At 54.9% G+C, this 13133-nt stretch overlaps 1 protein-coding gene and 1 long non-coding RNA gene across 2 annotated transcripts; one reads left to right on the top strand and one right to left on the bottom strand.

Moving 5' to 3' along the window:
- Nucleotides 1-348: 348 nt before the first annotated feature.
- LOC150013821 (uncharacterized) lies at nt 349-2565 on the bottom strand. The gene is made up of 3 exons (XR_016510590.1): nt 2421-2565; nt 710-838; nt 349-382 (listed from the first exon to the last, which is right to left on the bottom strand). It is a non-coding gene; the product is annotated as an uncharacterized LOC150013821 (long non-coding RNA).
- PTGES (prostaglandin E synthase) lies at nt 1165-12755 on the top strand. Its single transcript, XM_090274877.1, has 3 exons — nt 1165-1404; nt 4185-4267; nt 12162-12755. Exons 1-3 carry the CDS (start codon nt 1276-1278, stop codon nt 12409-12411), a joined length of 462 nt encoding a protein of 153 aa, XP_090131003.1. The 5' UTR covers nt 1165-1275; the 3' UTR covers nt 12412-12755.
- Nucleotides 12756-13133: the final 378 nt, after the last annotated feature.

The raw sequence follows: 13133 nt of genomic DNA, 5'->3' as shown, positions 1-13133 counted from the left end.
CTAGGGGAAAGTACCTGGAAGGGGCAGCAGGACAGGCGGGGACTGGATCTCAGGAGAGGTAACAGAATTGTGTGGTCCGTTGAGAGCGGCTACTGTTCATTTCAAAGGCGTGTGAACATGGATGCACAGAAACGAAGGGTGCGCTTGCTGGAGGCAAAGATAAGCCTTTTACTAAAAAGTGATATGCCTGCCCTGACTGCTGTGGCTCAGTTGCTTGGGCGTCACTTCACAAAGCAAAAGATCACTGGTTCGATTCCCAGCCAGGACACATACCTGGGTTGCGGGTTGAGTTCCCGGTCAGGCCATGCACGACAGACAATGGATCAATGTCTCTCTCAAATGGCAACGTCTCTCCCCCTCTTTTTCCCTCCCTTTCCTCTCTCTAAAATTTTTTTAAAAAAGAAAAAAGTTATATGCCTGAGGTGTGACTACCCACCATGACCTGCGTATTTAGGGATTTATGATCAGATCACCCTGTGAGGTTACCTTCCATGGAACCCCTTTTTTTGTCCACAAATTTTACTGCCTCTCTCTTAGAAAGACCTTTGTGATTCAATTGGATTCACTCAGATAATATAGGATAATCTCTGCATCTCGATATTTTTACCTAATCCCACTTGCAAAGTCCCTTCTGACGTGTAGGATAACATATTCACAGGCTCTGGGGATTGGGACATGGACATCTTTGGGGCGCCATTAGCCAGCCTACCACAAGGAGCAAAGTCCCATCAGTGCAGGTACGGCTGTGCTCAGGTGTCCAGGCTGAGTTGGGGGCAGATGGCAATCTCATGATAAAAATCCTTCTCCGTCTCTTCCTCCCAAAGAAAAGGTATCTGGGCTGCAAAATAATCCTTTCTTCTCTCTCACATTTAGCCCCCTTGCCCCCGACTCCCCTATGAACAACTTCAATTTCGCAGGGCCCCTTGGAGCCCCTTTGAGCTGCCAAATGGGCTGCCTCGGACTGATGAATCCCTTAGTAACGCCAATTAGATCTTCCAATGTACTCGGTTGAACTTTGTTGTTTTTTGAACCAGAGAACAGATTGGAAAGTGGATAAGGACTTGCTGGGGAGGGCCGGGCCGGGGCCAATCCCCCGGCTCCCTGCGGTCCCAAGCACCTGGGCAGAAGTTTCTTCTGCGCTGGGGGTGGGAGTGGGCGGGGGCTGAGCGCAGACTGGCGTCCTCGCCGCTCTCCCCGCCTCCTCCCTGCTCTAGAGGCGGCCACGGGCACAGCCGCACGCCTGCCGCGGTCCTTCCCCGAGCTCCCGCCGTCGAGATGCCTCCCCGCGCCCTGGCGTTGCTCAGCGGCCAGGTGCTCCCGGCCTTCCTGCTCTGCAGCACACTGCTGATCATCAAGATGTACGTGGTGGCGGTCATCACCGGCCAAGTGAGGCTGCGGAAGAAGGTACGAGCCGCCCCCGGGACCCCTGCCCTGGGCGCGCGCGCGCTCCGCATCTCGCTGCCGGAGTGGCTTCAGGGCCAGGACGGGAGTGTTTGGAGCTGGGGGCCCCTCCCAGCCCCGTGGGATGGCTCCTCTGTGGCCCTGGGTTTCCGCAGGGCCTGCACCTCCCTGGCCTCTGATTTAGGAGATTTACTCCCTCGCTGTGGCCGCAGGTAAGTTCTAGGCACGACGGGACTCCACGAGTGCGCGGAGCTCCTGAGACCCGGGTCCCTGGGGAGGAGCGCGAGCCAGAAAGCGAGACGCTGCCCCGACCTGGCGGCCTCCCAGCACAGGAGATCAGAGGTTTGGGTGGAGTGGGAACCGGCGAAACAGGACCCGAGGGCTTCCAGTGGAAATTCCCACTTCGCTGGCCAGCTCACTTAGAAACTCGCTGCAGCCTCCGGAGGCCGGGTCGGCTCTCAGCTGAGCCCCAGTGGAACTTTTAGGCAGGAATTTCGCTCTCCAGTGCGGGTCCCCCAGCCGATACAACAGTAACGCGGCTGAGTTCGGAGCCAGGGCGAGCGGGCGGGCAGGACGCCGCTCACAGACGCCCAGAGTGGAGAAGCGGGGGGGCCGAGCTTGCTAGAAGCAGAGGGGTCCGGGGGAGCACCTGCCGGCTACCCTCCCTGGTATTTCAGTGGAGACGTCGTGCCTGGAAAGTGTGCCGCTTTGTCGAGTTCAAAGGCAACATGAGGCTGGCTCTGGCATCCCCGGGGTGGGGTGGGGCATTGACGTGGGCACTGGGGAGCTGGGCTTAGCCCCCGCCCCCCCCCTCAGGGCGGATGGAAGAGCAGCTCCCCAGGTGAGATTACTCCCGAGGCACAAGCGTACTGATCACCTGGCCTCCTCCTTGCCTTGGCCCAACCCAGGCTGCTGGATATAGCACCCAGCAGGGACAGCTGCTTCCACCCACTGGGTCCTTTCTAAGAGCTGAGCACTTAATAACCCCCACGTGGGCCCTGGGGGAGGCGTGCATTCACCTGTTTTCCAGGTAAGGAATCAGGGCTGGCGAGGAGATGTTCGTTACTGTGAAGGCCGCTCAGCTGGGCTTGAACCCACGTCTCCAGCCGCAGAGTTCACACCCTGCCACAGGGGATGGGGCTCTCGACAGTGAGGTGCAGGGCCCCAGAGTTCTTCCCTCAAACGTGAATTCGGGGAAGGGAGGAGACACACCTGTCTGAGTGCCTGTCGGCCTGGTCAGAGGGGAGTGGCAGAAGGAAATCTCTCCCATTTCTGCTTGGGGAGGTGACAGGCGCCGGAGGCGGCTTCTCTACCGACCGGCCTTACCCAAGGCCAGTCTGGGAGCTCGGTTTCCTCCAGTGCCTACTGGGGATGGTGGCCGCAGTGCCAGGGGAACTCAGCGCCTGCTGCAGAGGAAATGCTCCAGAGGTGTTAGTGCTCTTCACTTGTAACTGGATCCCTTCTCTGGGGTACCTCCAGGGCCTGAGGTCAGGCCTCTCCCATCCGCCCTCCCCGTCCCTGCCCCCGCTGGCCCCTGTTCGGGTGACTTGTATTCCAGTTGTCTTAAGGGTGACCAATGCCATGGACAATGAACTGAAAGGCAGCTGCCCGCTGAATGCCCAGCCCCCTCACAGGGTGTCATGAGTCCGCAGGCCCTGTGCAGAGCCATAGGAATTGGTGATTCTATGCCTTAGGGAACAGTGGAGAGAAGAATTCTGGGTGTGGGGGCTCCAGTCCTGAGACAGGCCTCAAGCATGGGCTACATTTACCTCTGGGGGGAGGGCAGAGAGACAGGCCCACCAGGCAGGGCAAACCAGTTTGGGGACAGATATCACAAGGGCTCTTGAGTCAGAAGCAGCAGGATTTGCTGTTGGGTGGACCATTCAGAAAACCTGGTGCTGAGCGTGCGTTTGCTGTGAGTTGGTGGGGCTGGCTTACCTGGAGGCCAGCAGGGAACAGCGGAGCAGGAGTGATGGACATGGGCCTTTGATGACCTGAGTGTGACCTTAAATCTTTGCTTTCCACTGACAATTCATTGAGTGCCCATCTTTTCTGACCCCAGGGCCTTTGCACATGCTGTTCCTATGTCTTGATTGCTGTTGCTCTAGCCCTCTCTTCATCTGGTTAATGTTGATGCATCCTTCAAGCCTCAGCTTTAATATCACTGGCTCAGAGAAGCCTCCAGTCAGGCCTTTTGTGGATGTTCTAAAGGCCAACCCCGTCTTCTCTTTCTGTATACTCAGTGCCTGGTCTTTCCTGGCCTATTAGACTGTGAGTTTCACAAGAGCAGAAGAGCCCTTGCCTTAGTGCATTCAGCCAGCTCTAACAAAATACCACAGATGGGCAGTTTACAAACAACAGAAATTTATTTCTGACAGTTCTGGAGGCTGGAGGTCCAAGGTCAAGGCTCTGGCAGATTCTGTATCTGGTAAGGTCCTGTCTTCTGGCTCTTAGATGACCTTCTTCTCACTGTGTTCTCACATGGCAGGAGGGGCTAGGGAGCTGTCTGAGGTCTTGTTTATAGGAGCGCCAGTCCCTTTCAGAAGGACTCCACCCTCAGGACCGGGTTCCCTTCCAAAGGCCCTGCCTCCAAACACCATCATGCTGGAGGCAAGGTTTCAACATCTGAATCTGCTGCAGGGACACAGATGTTCATCCATAGCAGCCTTGTTCACTGGGAGTCCCTAGCACTGAGCACGCAGTGGGAGGTCATGGGTGCTGGTAAATGGATGTGACCGGGCTGCCCATCATGTGTGCAGTAATTCCCAGCTGATGTGTTTCAGGCTTTTGCCAACCCCGAGGACGCCCTGAGACACGGAGGCCTCCAGTACTGCCGGAGCGACCCGGACGTGGACCGCTGCCTCAGGCAAGTACAGCTGGGCCCGAGCCTGGCGTCTTCTGAACACTGGGTCGTGGACGGTTCTCGGGGCCCAGGTCTTCTGCCTTCCTGAGCGCCTCAGACTGCTCTACCTTACTCATTGATCTGACTTCTAATCCTGGAAAAGGAATACATGCCGATGGCTCAGGATTACTGTTAGAAAGCGATATTCGGTGAACGGTCTCCCTGCCCGCTCCGACCTCCACGTTCGAACCCGTTCTGCTCGCCGGGGCAGGTGCTGTTATCCGTGTTTTCTGCACTTGCGAGCATATGTGCCATGCTTTGTCCTGCAGACTCTCAAAGGATGAGCCTCTGCTCGCTGGTCTGCCCTGTGTGGTTTTCTCACAACAACAGGGATTGTTTCACGTCGGCTCCTAGAGGGGCCTCCTGCATCGGATGGGGCCGTAGTTTTTCTGCCATTGCTCCGCTGAGGGGCTGATCCGTAACTTACCCGGTTCCCCTCTGGTGGGCACTTAGGCTGGTCTTAGTTTCTGCCGTGGACAGAGTGCATCAGAACCTCTCATTTGCCTCTGTACGCGGGAGCGGAACTGCGGGATGCCATCAAGTGGCAGAAAACACTGCCAAACGGGGCCCACGCCCACACCCAGCACCGGGGCGCGCTGCTTCTCTGTGGCCCGGCCGCCTCCGCGCATCCCCTAGTCAATCAAAAACAATTTTTCTTATATAAAGAACTACTCATTGCGGACAAAGTGGGTGATGTTGACAAAACAGAGGCGGAAAAAGGGAAAGCACTCAGGATTCTAATCCCTGTTAACATTTTCTTCTGTCTCGTCTTTGTCTTCTTGCTCTAAATAGTTGTAATATTTTTTATAAACGTAGGCATGCGTTGTATACCCAGTTTGGGGGGGGGGGGTTCCAATTCTTTTCAGTTAACATTATTTCTTTTTTTTCAATGTGTTTTTTAAAGAGTTTATTTATTTATTTTTAGAGACAGGGGAAGGGAGAGGGAATGAGAGGGAGAGGAACAGTGATGTGTGGGTGCCTGTCTCGTGCCCCCAGCTGGGGACCTGGCCCGCCACCCAGCATTTCCCATATCAGTAAATATTACTCAAAAATGAGTCTTTATATAAGGCCGTGTGAAACCTCCATCAGAGACTAAGGGTTAATTTCATGTCCCCAGTCTCAGTGCTGGACTTCTGGGTAGTTTCCTCTCTGCTCTTTTATGGCAGGGGCTGGAGAGGAGGGGGGTGGCGCCCCAGGGGACGGGGGCTGTCCGCGGGGTCCGCGAAGAGGTGGAGAGGATGGGCAGCTGGACAGGAGTGAGACAGGAGACAAACCCTCACCTGGGGTTCCTGCATCACAGGCAGAAGCGGCCGAGACACTGTAGTCTACGTAATAGTGTTTTCTTAAAAGGAAGTCTGTTTTTTTGTTGTTTATTTTCTTGGCCACTGGAAATAACATATGTACTTGTGGCTTTTACCTATTACAGAAACATTAATGTAAGAAGTAAAATTCTTTGCTATTTCACCTTTACTAATATAGTATGTGGTCCTTCATATGAGGCCCATCCATCTATCCGTCATCCAGCCAGCATTTAATGATCATCTACTATGTGCAAGACACTTTGATAAGACCTAATTGTGCTTCAGTGAACAAAAGCCTTACCCACACTCGAATCCATACCTGGGACCCTTCTCCCACCCTCCCCCTGAGTCGGCTTGCCTCCCTGGGCAGTGGTAGACATTAGTAATTGAAGTGGCAGGCTGCGCAGACCAGACGGCCCAAGCTGGCCCACAGCAGCTGCCCAGAGGGCATCTGGCTTCTCCCAGGGCCCAGGGGTTCTATGTAGCCCAAGCTTGCTTGTGAAGACAGGAAGGATTACATGGGCCTGCGCACACTTGGTTTATTTTTACTGGTTGTAACCATGCCAGTGAGAGACATTTTTATCCACCCAAATTCAGTTGTTTTTAATTGATATGAGAGAGATCATTTTTTGTTTGTTTGTTCTGTTTAGTCATGCATTCACTGATTGTTGTATGTGCCCTGACCGGGGGTCAAACCCACAACCTTGGTATATCGGGACAACGCTCTAACCAACGGAGCCACCCAGCCAGGGTCAGTTTTTGCTTCTCATCAAAATTACCCACCATCTGTAACAGCAGCGATGCTAAACTGGTGGAGATTCATCCCAGCACTTTCTGACCACCTTGTATCTCGTCGTCGTCTGCAGCCGTCTGTCTCGAGAGACGATGGTGTAGCTTCTTAAGAGTCTATCTGCACCGCCAAGAATGGTTGTGCAGTCCGACTCGGGAGTGACACGGTATCTGTCTCCTCCCGTGTTGAATCGACATCTTGCGATGACGCTGGAGTGTCCTCTCCAGTGAAGCTGAAGCTACAGAGCCTGGGCAGGGTGATATGGAGGGTCTGCTGTTGCCCATGCAGCAGACCCCCCCTCTCTTCGCAGCTGAAGGATCCAAGGGAAAGACGGAGTCAATACAGCTTGGCTTCAGGTGCGCCGCAGGAGTTGCCGGTGTTGACTACAACGTCAAACCACCTTAGGGACTCCGGCTCCGGATTTTCTGTCGGGGTTTACTCCCTTAGCCTTTCCCCTGAAGAGGTATGCCGCAAGGCAGCGGAGGTTTTTTGGAGTCAGAGTTTTCCTTCTCTGATGTGCCCTGACTGGAAGATCGAACCAGCGACACTTAGCTCGCAGGCCGACGCTCAATCCACTGAGCCAAACCAGCCAGGTAAACCTTGTATCTACTAATGTCTTATATCTATCTGGTGAGCATTTATTGGGGACCTACCACGCCAGACCTGTGGTTCCTGGTCCCCTGGGCTGCTCCTCCTCTTGGCTTCACATAACATCATAAACCTTGAGGGTGCAGAGTTCAGAATCACACATCCCGGGGTCCGTTCCTCAAGAACTGGCTGGAACTCGGTTCTGGAGGGAAAGAGGCCCTGGAAGCACAGGCTAGTTAAACATTAGACCAGTGTTTATGGTGCAGGCTGGTCCCCCTTCTGCACAAACAGGAAAGCCCTCAGGTCTTGGTCCTCCGAGGGCAAATCTGCCTTGCAGATGAGCACAGGCCAGACTCCCCATGTGAGTGCAGCTCTGGAAGTCAGGAGCCGGCTCTCAAGGAAAACGATGAAATCCACCTTCCTTTTAGGCTGCCCACCCAAGTCGCTGGCATTGCACATTTTGGCCACATCTGAGTCTGTGTGTGTGAACCTGCAGTGAGAGTGAAACCGGAAAAGCCGGTGTCCATGCCGCCTGTCACGACCAGAACCAATAAGCAGAGACAGGGATTAGATCTGTACGGGCGCTTTATTCAGATGGTCGGCGATCTGAGGAGATGGCAGGTTTGTGCCCTCACAGGCCGTCTGAGATTCCATTATAAACCCTTTGTATAAGGAGAAGAGAAGTATAGGTAAGGGGGTTGGAATTCAGGAAAGGGGCTAATCAGAGAAAAGCTACAGTCCGGCTCTTTCCCTGACATCCTTTTGTCCGCCGAGCGGTGACTTTCTATCTGCGTCCTGTGTCCTGTGTCCTGTGTCCTGGGTGGAGGCGGGTCTCTCCCCGGAACACATTGGCTCAGATACCATCCTGATTGCTTACATGGAGTCTCTTCTGGAACACAAAGATCGGGTTGCTTGTGGTCTCCCAGAGTCAGGGCAGGCGAACCTTCAGTTCCTGAAACAATAGCTTTTTACCTGCACCCACTGCTTAGGCTCATTAACTATTCCCTAAAACTGAAGTTCTCCTGCTCTTGAGCTCCTCCCTCAAGGTGGGTATCTGCGTGGTCCCAAAGAAGGAAGACAAACGCCTGACCAGGCTTCGCACTGATTCTGACTGAGTGTACGGACTTAATCTGAGTGACCGGGGATTGCGTCCCCAGATCTCAGCCCTTAGACATCACCCACGGTATTGCTTTTGGGGACAGCGAATGGAGGCCCAGGGGGCGGGGAGTGGTGTCTGAGGCCAGGGAGCTAATTAGCACCTGGGCAGAACTGCAGGCCCCTCGCCTGGTGGCATCCAAGACAGGGCTGTGGGGGTTGGTGGTGACAGTGATGACAAAGAAGGCAGCTAACTTAGAGCGCACCTGCGTGGCAACAGTGGTGTTCTAAGCAGTTATACATTTTTATTTTATTTTATTTTATTTCCAAGCCTGCCCCTCCCCCCTTCCATAATCCGTCCCCACACCTTTGTCCATGCCCATGGGTCCTTCAGGTATGTTCTTTGACTAATTCCTTCCCCTTCTTTCAGCCAGAATCCCCACCCCCTCCCCTCTGGTCGCTGTCGGTCTGTTCCATGATTCCATGCCTCTGGTTCTATTTTGCTCATTAGTTTATTTTGTTCATTAGATTCCTCTCCTAAGTGAGATCATATGATACTTGTCTTTCACTGCCAGCAGCGTTCCAAGCAGGGAACTCCTGTCTGTAAAGGAAGAACTAGGGTTGCCAAGGCCAGGAGGCCACGCAGCTTATGACGGCCATGACCGAGCCCACCCTCTGCATGAAGGCGATTTTACTCTCTTTTCTATCTGCCTTTAAACTAAGAGGCCTTTCTGTTGCTCAAACCGAACTCGAGGAAATCACCAGCCAGTATGGAGAGCAGGGAAGAAGGGAGACCTGCCATGGCCTCCAGCTTTGCCTCTGGGGTACGTAGGTCTCCCTCTCCCCCCCTCATCTGATGCTGTAAAATGCAGCTGGGGTTGCACCGTTTGCAGCAGCAGCTGAGGGGCGGGGGACGGGGCAGGAAGCCTGCAAGTTCAGTCTCGTGGGGATTGCTCTGGATGACTTCTACCTTAAAAAAGTGGTGGTTTTTGGAATGACACGTTTTGCCCGAGCGTCTCTCTGGTACGTGACTCTGCCCTGTCTGTTCAGATCCTGGGGTGGGGAGAAAGGGAATGTGCCCTCTTGCATCACCCCTGATTTCCCCATGTCTCCCTGTCTGGGGCACCGCTGTGGTTTGACACAGCTGAGGGTGGAGGGAGGGGCCTGGGCAGCCCTGGGCGTGGAGCGTCAGAGCGCCAGGCATTTCTCAGCCCCCAGCCATATCTCTCCCTCCTTGCTGGTGGCCTGTGGGTCTTCTAGTCCCACTGGGGCTCAGGTACCCTGCAAGGTCCCTCCCACCTCAGGCCTGCCTGCAGGGCACCTGAGCCTGCTCGACTGTCCCCTCCCTTCTCGCCCTCACCTGCTCTTTGGGGTTTGGCCAACTAGCCTCTTAACTGCCTTCTAAAAAAAGACTCATTTGTAAAATACAAATAGATACTTTAAGGAAAAGTGAATTCATGGGTTTCATAGGCTCATTAAGCTTTTCCTGAAGCTTTTAGAGAAAAGCATGTAACTATGACAAAAATGATGTGTTTACGTAAAAGTTTCAGGAAAAGCGTAACAAGCCTATGAAACCCACTCATTCACTCATTCATTCATTCATTCACTTTTCCTTAAAGAATGTGGGCCCCAGCACTAATGATGCCTGAAGCATCCCTGGAGGCAAACATGGCAAACCTGACGCTGTCTTGTCTCGGGCACATCCTGAAAATGCAGGGTCTTTGGAAAAGACAGTTGTGCAGGAAAACTAATCGGCAGCAGGAAGCGAGGAAACTAACCAGGAGCCTGAGTGACTCTGTGAAGGAAGCGCTAGGCAGCGTCCGCCGGCATGAGCAGGGCTGTCAAGGACAGAGCGCTGGTCCTCACTCATTCATAGGGTTGCGGGAGGCATCTGATTCAAGAACCCGTAACACGCCCATGACAGAAAAATACTCCTCCAGGTGGCTTCCCCTCGTGGGAGGACACACCACATTCTGGGACACACTGACTTCACCTAAAATAGGTTTTAGATTGGGGGGTGTTGGTAGCACAGCACTACTCCCATAGCGGGGAGCAACTGCCCAGGCAGACCTGCGGCCTGCTCCCCGGAACCCACAGGAAGGGAAGGGACTTGCTTGATTGGAGAACTGGAGCGGCCAGTCCTCAGTTTGCTTCCCTCCTCTTTCCTGTGGCCAGGATCTGGCCAGGGCCTCCTCTCTCTGGTATGGGAGGGAGCAGCCCCCCACACCCCCACCTCAGCTGGAGACTTTCGTTCCATGTGGCTGGGTCTCAAGGTCAAGATTCCGGAGAAAAGGAGAAGAAAGGCTCATGTGGGCTCCAAGTTACAGGGACAGAGATGCCAACGGCTCTGTCCTGTGGTTGACCTAAGAAAGATCCAGGCCCTGCTGGGTTTACGGGAGGTTTAGGGGTTGAATCCAGGCTCCTCACCTTGCTTCTCAGGCCTCCCCACTCTTATCCTGCCCTGCTTTCTCTCATGAACCACAACCCAGCCCCACGGGTCACCTTTCTGGGCCTTGATTACACTGTGCTCCTTCCCACCCCAGAGCCTTTGCACTGCCAACCCTCCTCCCTGGGAAAATCCTTCCCCTGCATGGGCAGCCCCTCATCTTTCAGGCTTCAGTGCAGACCTCTCCTTCCCCGACCACACCCACCCTGCAGAGACCCTTACAGCACTGGATTGCCTGGAATTCCAGGTCCGCTTCCTGCCCTGCCCAGCCCAGCCCAGCCCAGCCCAATTCCTTTCTTTTCTTTTTTAAAGATTTTATTTATTTACTTTTAGAGAGAGGGGAAGGAAGGGAGAAAGAGAGGGAGAGAAACATCACTGTGTGAGAGATACATTGATTGCTTGCTTCTCACACGCCCCAAACTGGGGACCTGGCCCACAATCCAAGCATGTGCTCTGCCTGGGAATCGAACTGGTGACCTTTTGGTTTGCAGGCCGGTGCTCAATTCACTGAGCCCCACCAGCCAGGGCCCAATTCCTTTCTATTAGGCTCTTCTTGCAGTGGAAGGAAAGACAGGACTCCGCAGCAGGTCGCCACCCATGGGTGCTGGGCTGGGTTAGGGTGACATGCGTTCCAGCTGGGAGGCCTGGAGAAGGGCTTCTGCTCCAGCCGTGTCCCCGTCCCTCACACATGTGGCCTCTCCTGAGGGGAGGTCATGGCCCAGGCACTGGGTTCCTGTTTATGTGAGCGTCCAACATGCCATCTATGGCTTCAGTCACTTGCTGAGTCTCTAACTTATGGGACTCGACCTCCCCACCCTCCATAAAGAAACCTTGCCCATTAGCAGGAATCCTGGAAAATGTGAACCAGCTCTTAGCTGAAGTGGGTGAGTTTTCTTTCCTGGTCATTTATTTACGTCTGGCTTATACACGGGCCTCCCTGCGCCCCTCCCTCCTGCCCCATCCTCACGCGCTTGATTATTTTAAACAAAAAAAGCAAGATAGCATGAAGGAATCGAAGAGATTCGCCAGGGTCCAGCAGTTGGTTGGCTCCAGTGAGGGGAAGCTGTTTTGCTATTATTATCCCTGAGAGCGGAGGGGATTTGCTTATATTTAGGGGCAGAATAAGAGGCAGGCGTGGATTTCAGATGCTGGCTCTTAGGTTCTAGCCCATCCCACCCAGGAGGGCCCAGGAACCTGCATTTGGAAAGATGGCAGCCTCAGAGAAGCCAGGCCTTGCTGGTAAAGAGCGTGAACTTGATTCAGACCTAGGTCCACCCCACTCTCACTCAACCCCTTGGAGCCCCACTTTTCCTATGTGGGGTTCAAGGCCAGAGGACAAGGTTGGGGAGACTAGCAGGGACCGGGTCCTGGTGAGCCCCAGGGCTTGGTAAGACAGCCCCAAGCAGCTGCCCATGGTTCCTGGCCTGGGACCCAGGCTGTTTCCTCCGCTGCTGGCAAGACCAGCTTGGGAGCTGCCGCCCCTCCCACCTCCGGGTACCTCTTGTTCTGGCCACCACTAGAGTGTGGCGCCCTTGGGACAGCCCCCGGTGGAGCAGGGCGTTTCAGGGCAGAGGGCCCCAACTTCTGTGCCATCCTCAAAGCTGACACCTGGCTGACCGCACCCGCTTGCCTTCCCAGAGCCCACCGGAACGACATGGAGAACATCTACCCCTTCCTGTTCCTGGGCTTCGTCTACTCCTTCCTGGAGCCCAACCCGTTCGTGGCCCGAATGCACTTCCTCCTCGTCTTCCTGGGCCGCATGGTGCACACCGTGGCCTACCTGGGGAAGCTGCGGGCGCCCACCCGCTCCCTGGCCTACACGGTGGCCCAGCTCCCCTGCGCCTCCATGGCCCTGCAGATCGTCTGGGAAGCGGCCCGCCACCTGTGAGGACCAGCTGACGCCTCGGCCACCAGACCGCCGGCCATGCTTGGAGGGCTGTGCTTGGAGAACTGGGCATCCTTTTGAGATTGGGACAGGCCGCAGCCGGCCTTCATGCGTGCACATGTATGCATGCGTGCCCCTTGGATTCCTGCGTGAAGTGGCCGATGGGAACCGTTTAGAGACGGGCTGTCAAGATCGATAGACAATCCCTCCACTCAAATGACAACATTAAAACTGTCACTCGGTCTCTCCTCCTCCCTAAGAACAGGAAGAGTGCGCAGACACTCCATCGAGGCTCTCACACCTAACGGCCGTCGGGGTCCAGAGCTATAATAAACATAGACTTCTCAGACCCGCCCCAGAGGTTCTGGTTTGGCTAGTCTGGCGGGGCACCTGGGCACCTGCATTTCTGGAAAGCTGCCCCGTGAGTCCCAGCCTCGGTCAGGCCTGGGAGCCACTGCCAGGTCCCTCCAGAGGCCCAGGAGCAGCCAGGGCGTGGTTTTGCGGTTTCTCTTCAGGTGGGAGTTTAGTGAGTTGGGGGTGCGGTTTCGCTCCTTTGTGCCCGGTGACACCTCCCCGTGCTCCCCACATTTTCAGCTGGATCCTCCTCTCTTTGGAGCAGGTGCCAGCGGGAGGGGCTGTGGTAGGATTGGCCTTCTCATCCTGAGGCTTTAGTCACTTATAAGGGCTCTCAGTCGAGGGCCATGGGCTTGGAACGACCAACCACT

The sequence above is a fragment of the Furipterus horrens genome, unplaced genomic scaffold, assembly GCF_987537825.1.
Source record: "Furipterus horrens unplaced genomic scaffold, mFurHor1.1.pri manual_scaffold_4, whole genome shotgun sequence".
NCBI classification, from domain to species: domain Eukaryota; kingdom Metazoa; phylum Chordata; class Mammalia; order Chiroptera; family Furipteridae; genus Furipterus; species Furipterus horrens.
The sequence above is the reverse complement of the archived record's forward strand: the minus strand, read 5'-3'. Positions and strand labels throughout refer to the sequence as shown.

Excerpts from the sequence above, each read along its gene's own strand:
- PTGES (XM_090274877.1), top strand. The coding sequence starts at position 1,276 with ATGCCTCCCCGCGCCCTGGCGTTGCTCAGCGGCCAGGTGCTCCCGGCC. Across the intron at positions 1,405-4,184 it reads AAGTGAGGCTGCGGAAGAAG|GCTTTTGCCAACCCCGAGGA; the intron begins GTACGAGCCGCC and ends GATGTGTTTCAG. Across the intron at positions 4,268-12,161 it reads GACGTGGACCGCTGCCTCAG|AGCCCACCGGAACGACATGG; the intron begins GCAAGTACAGCT and ends TTGCCTTCCCAG.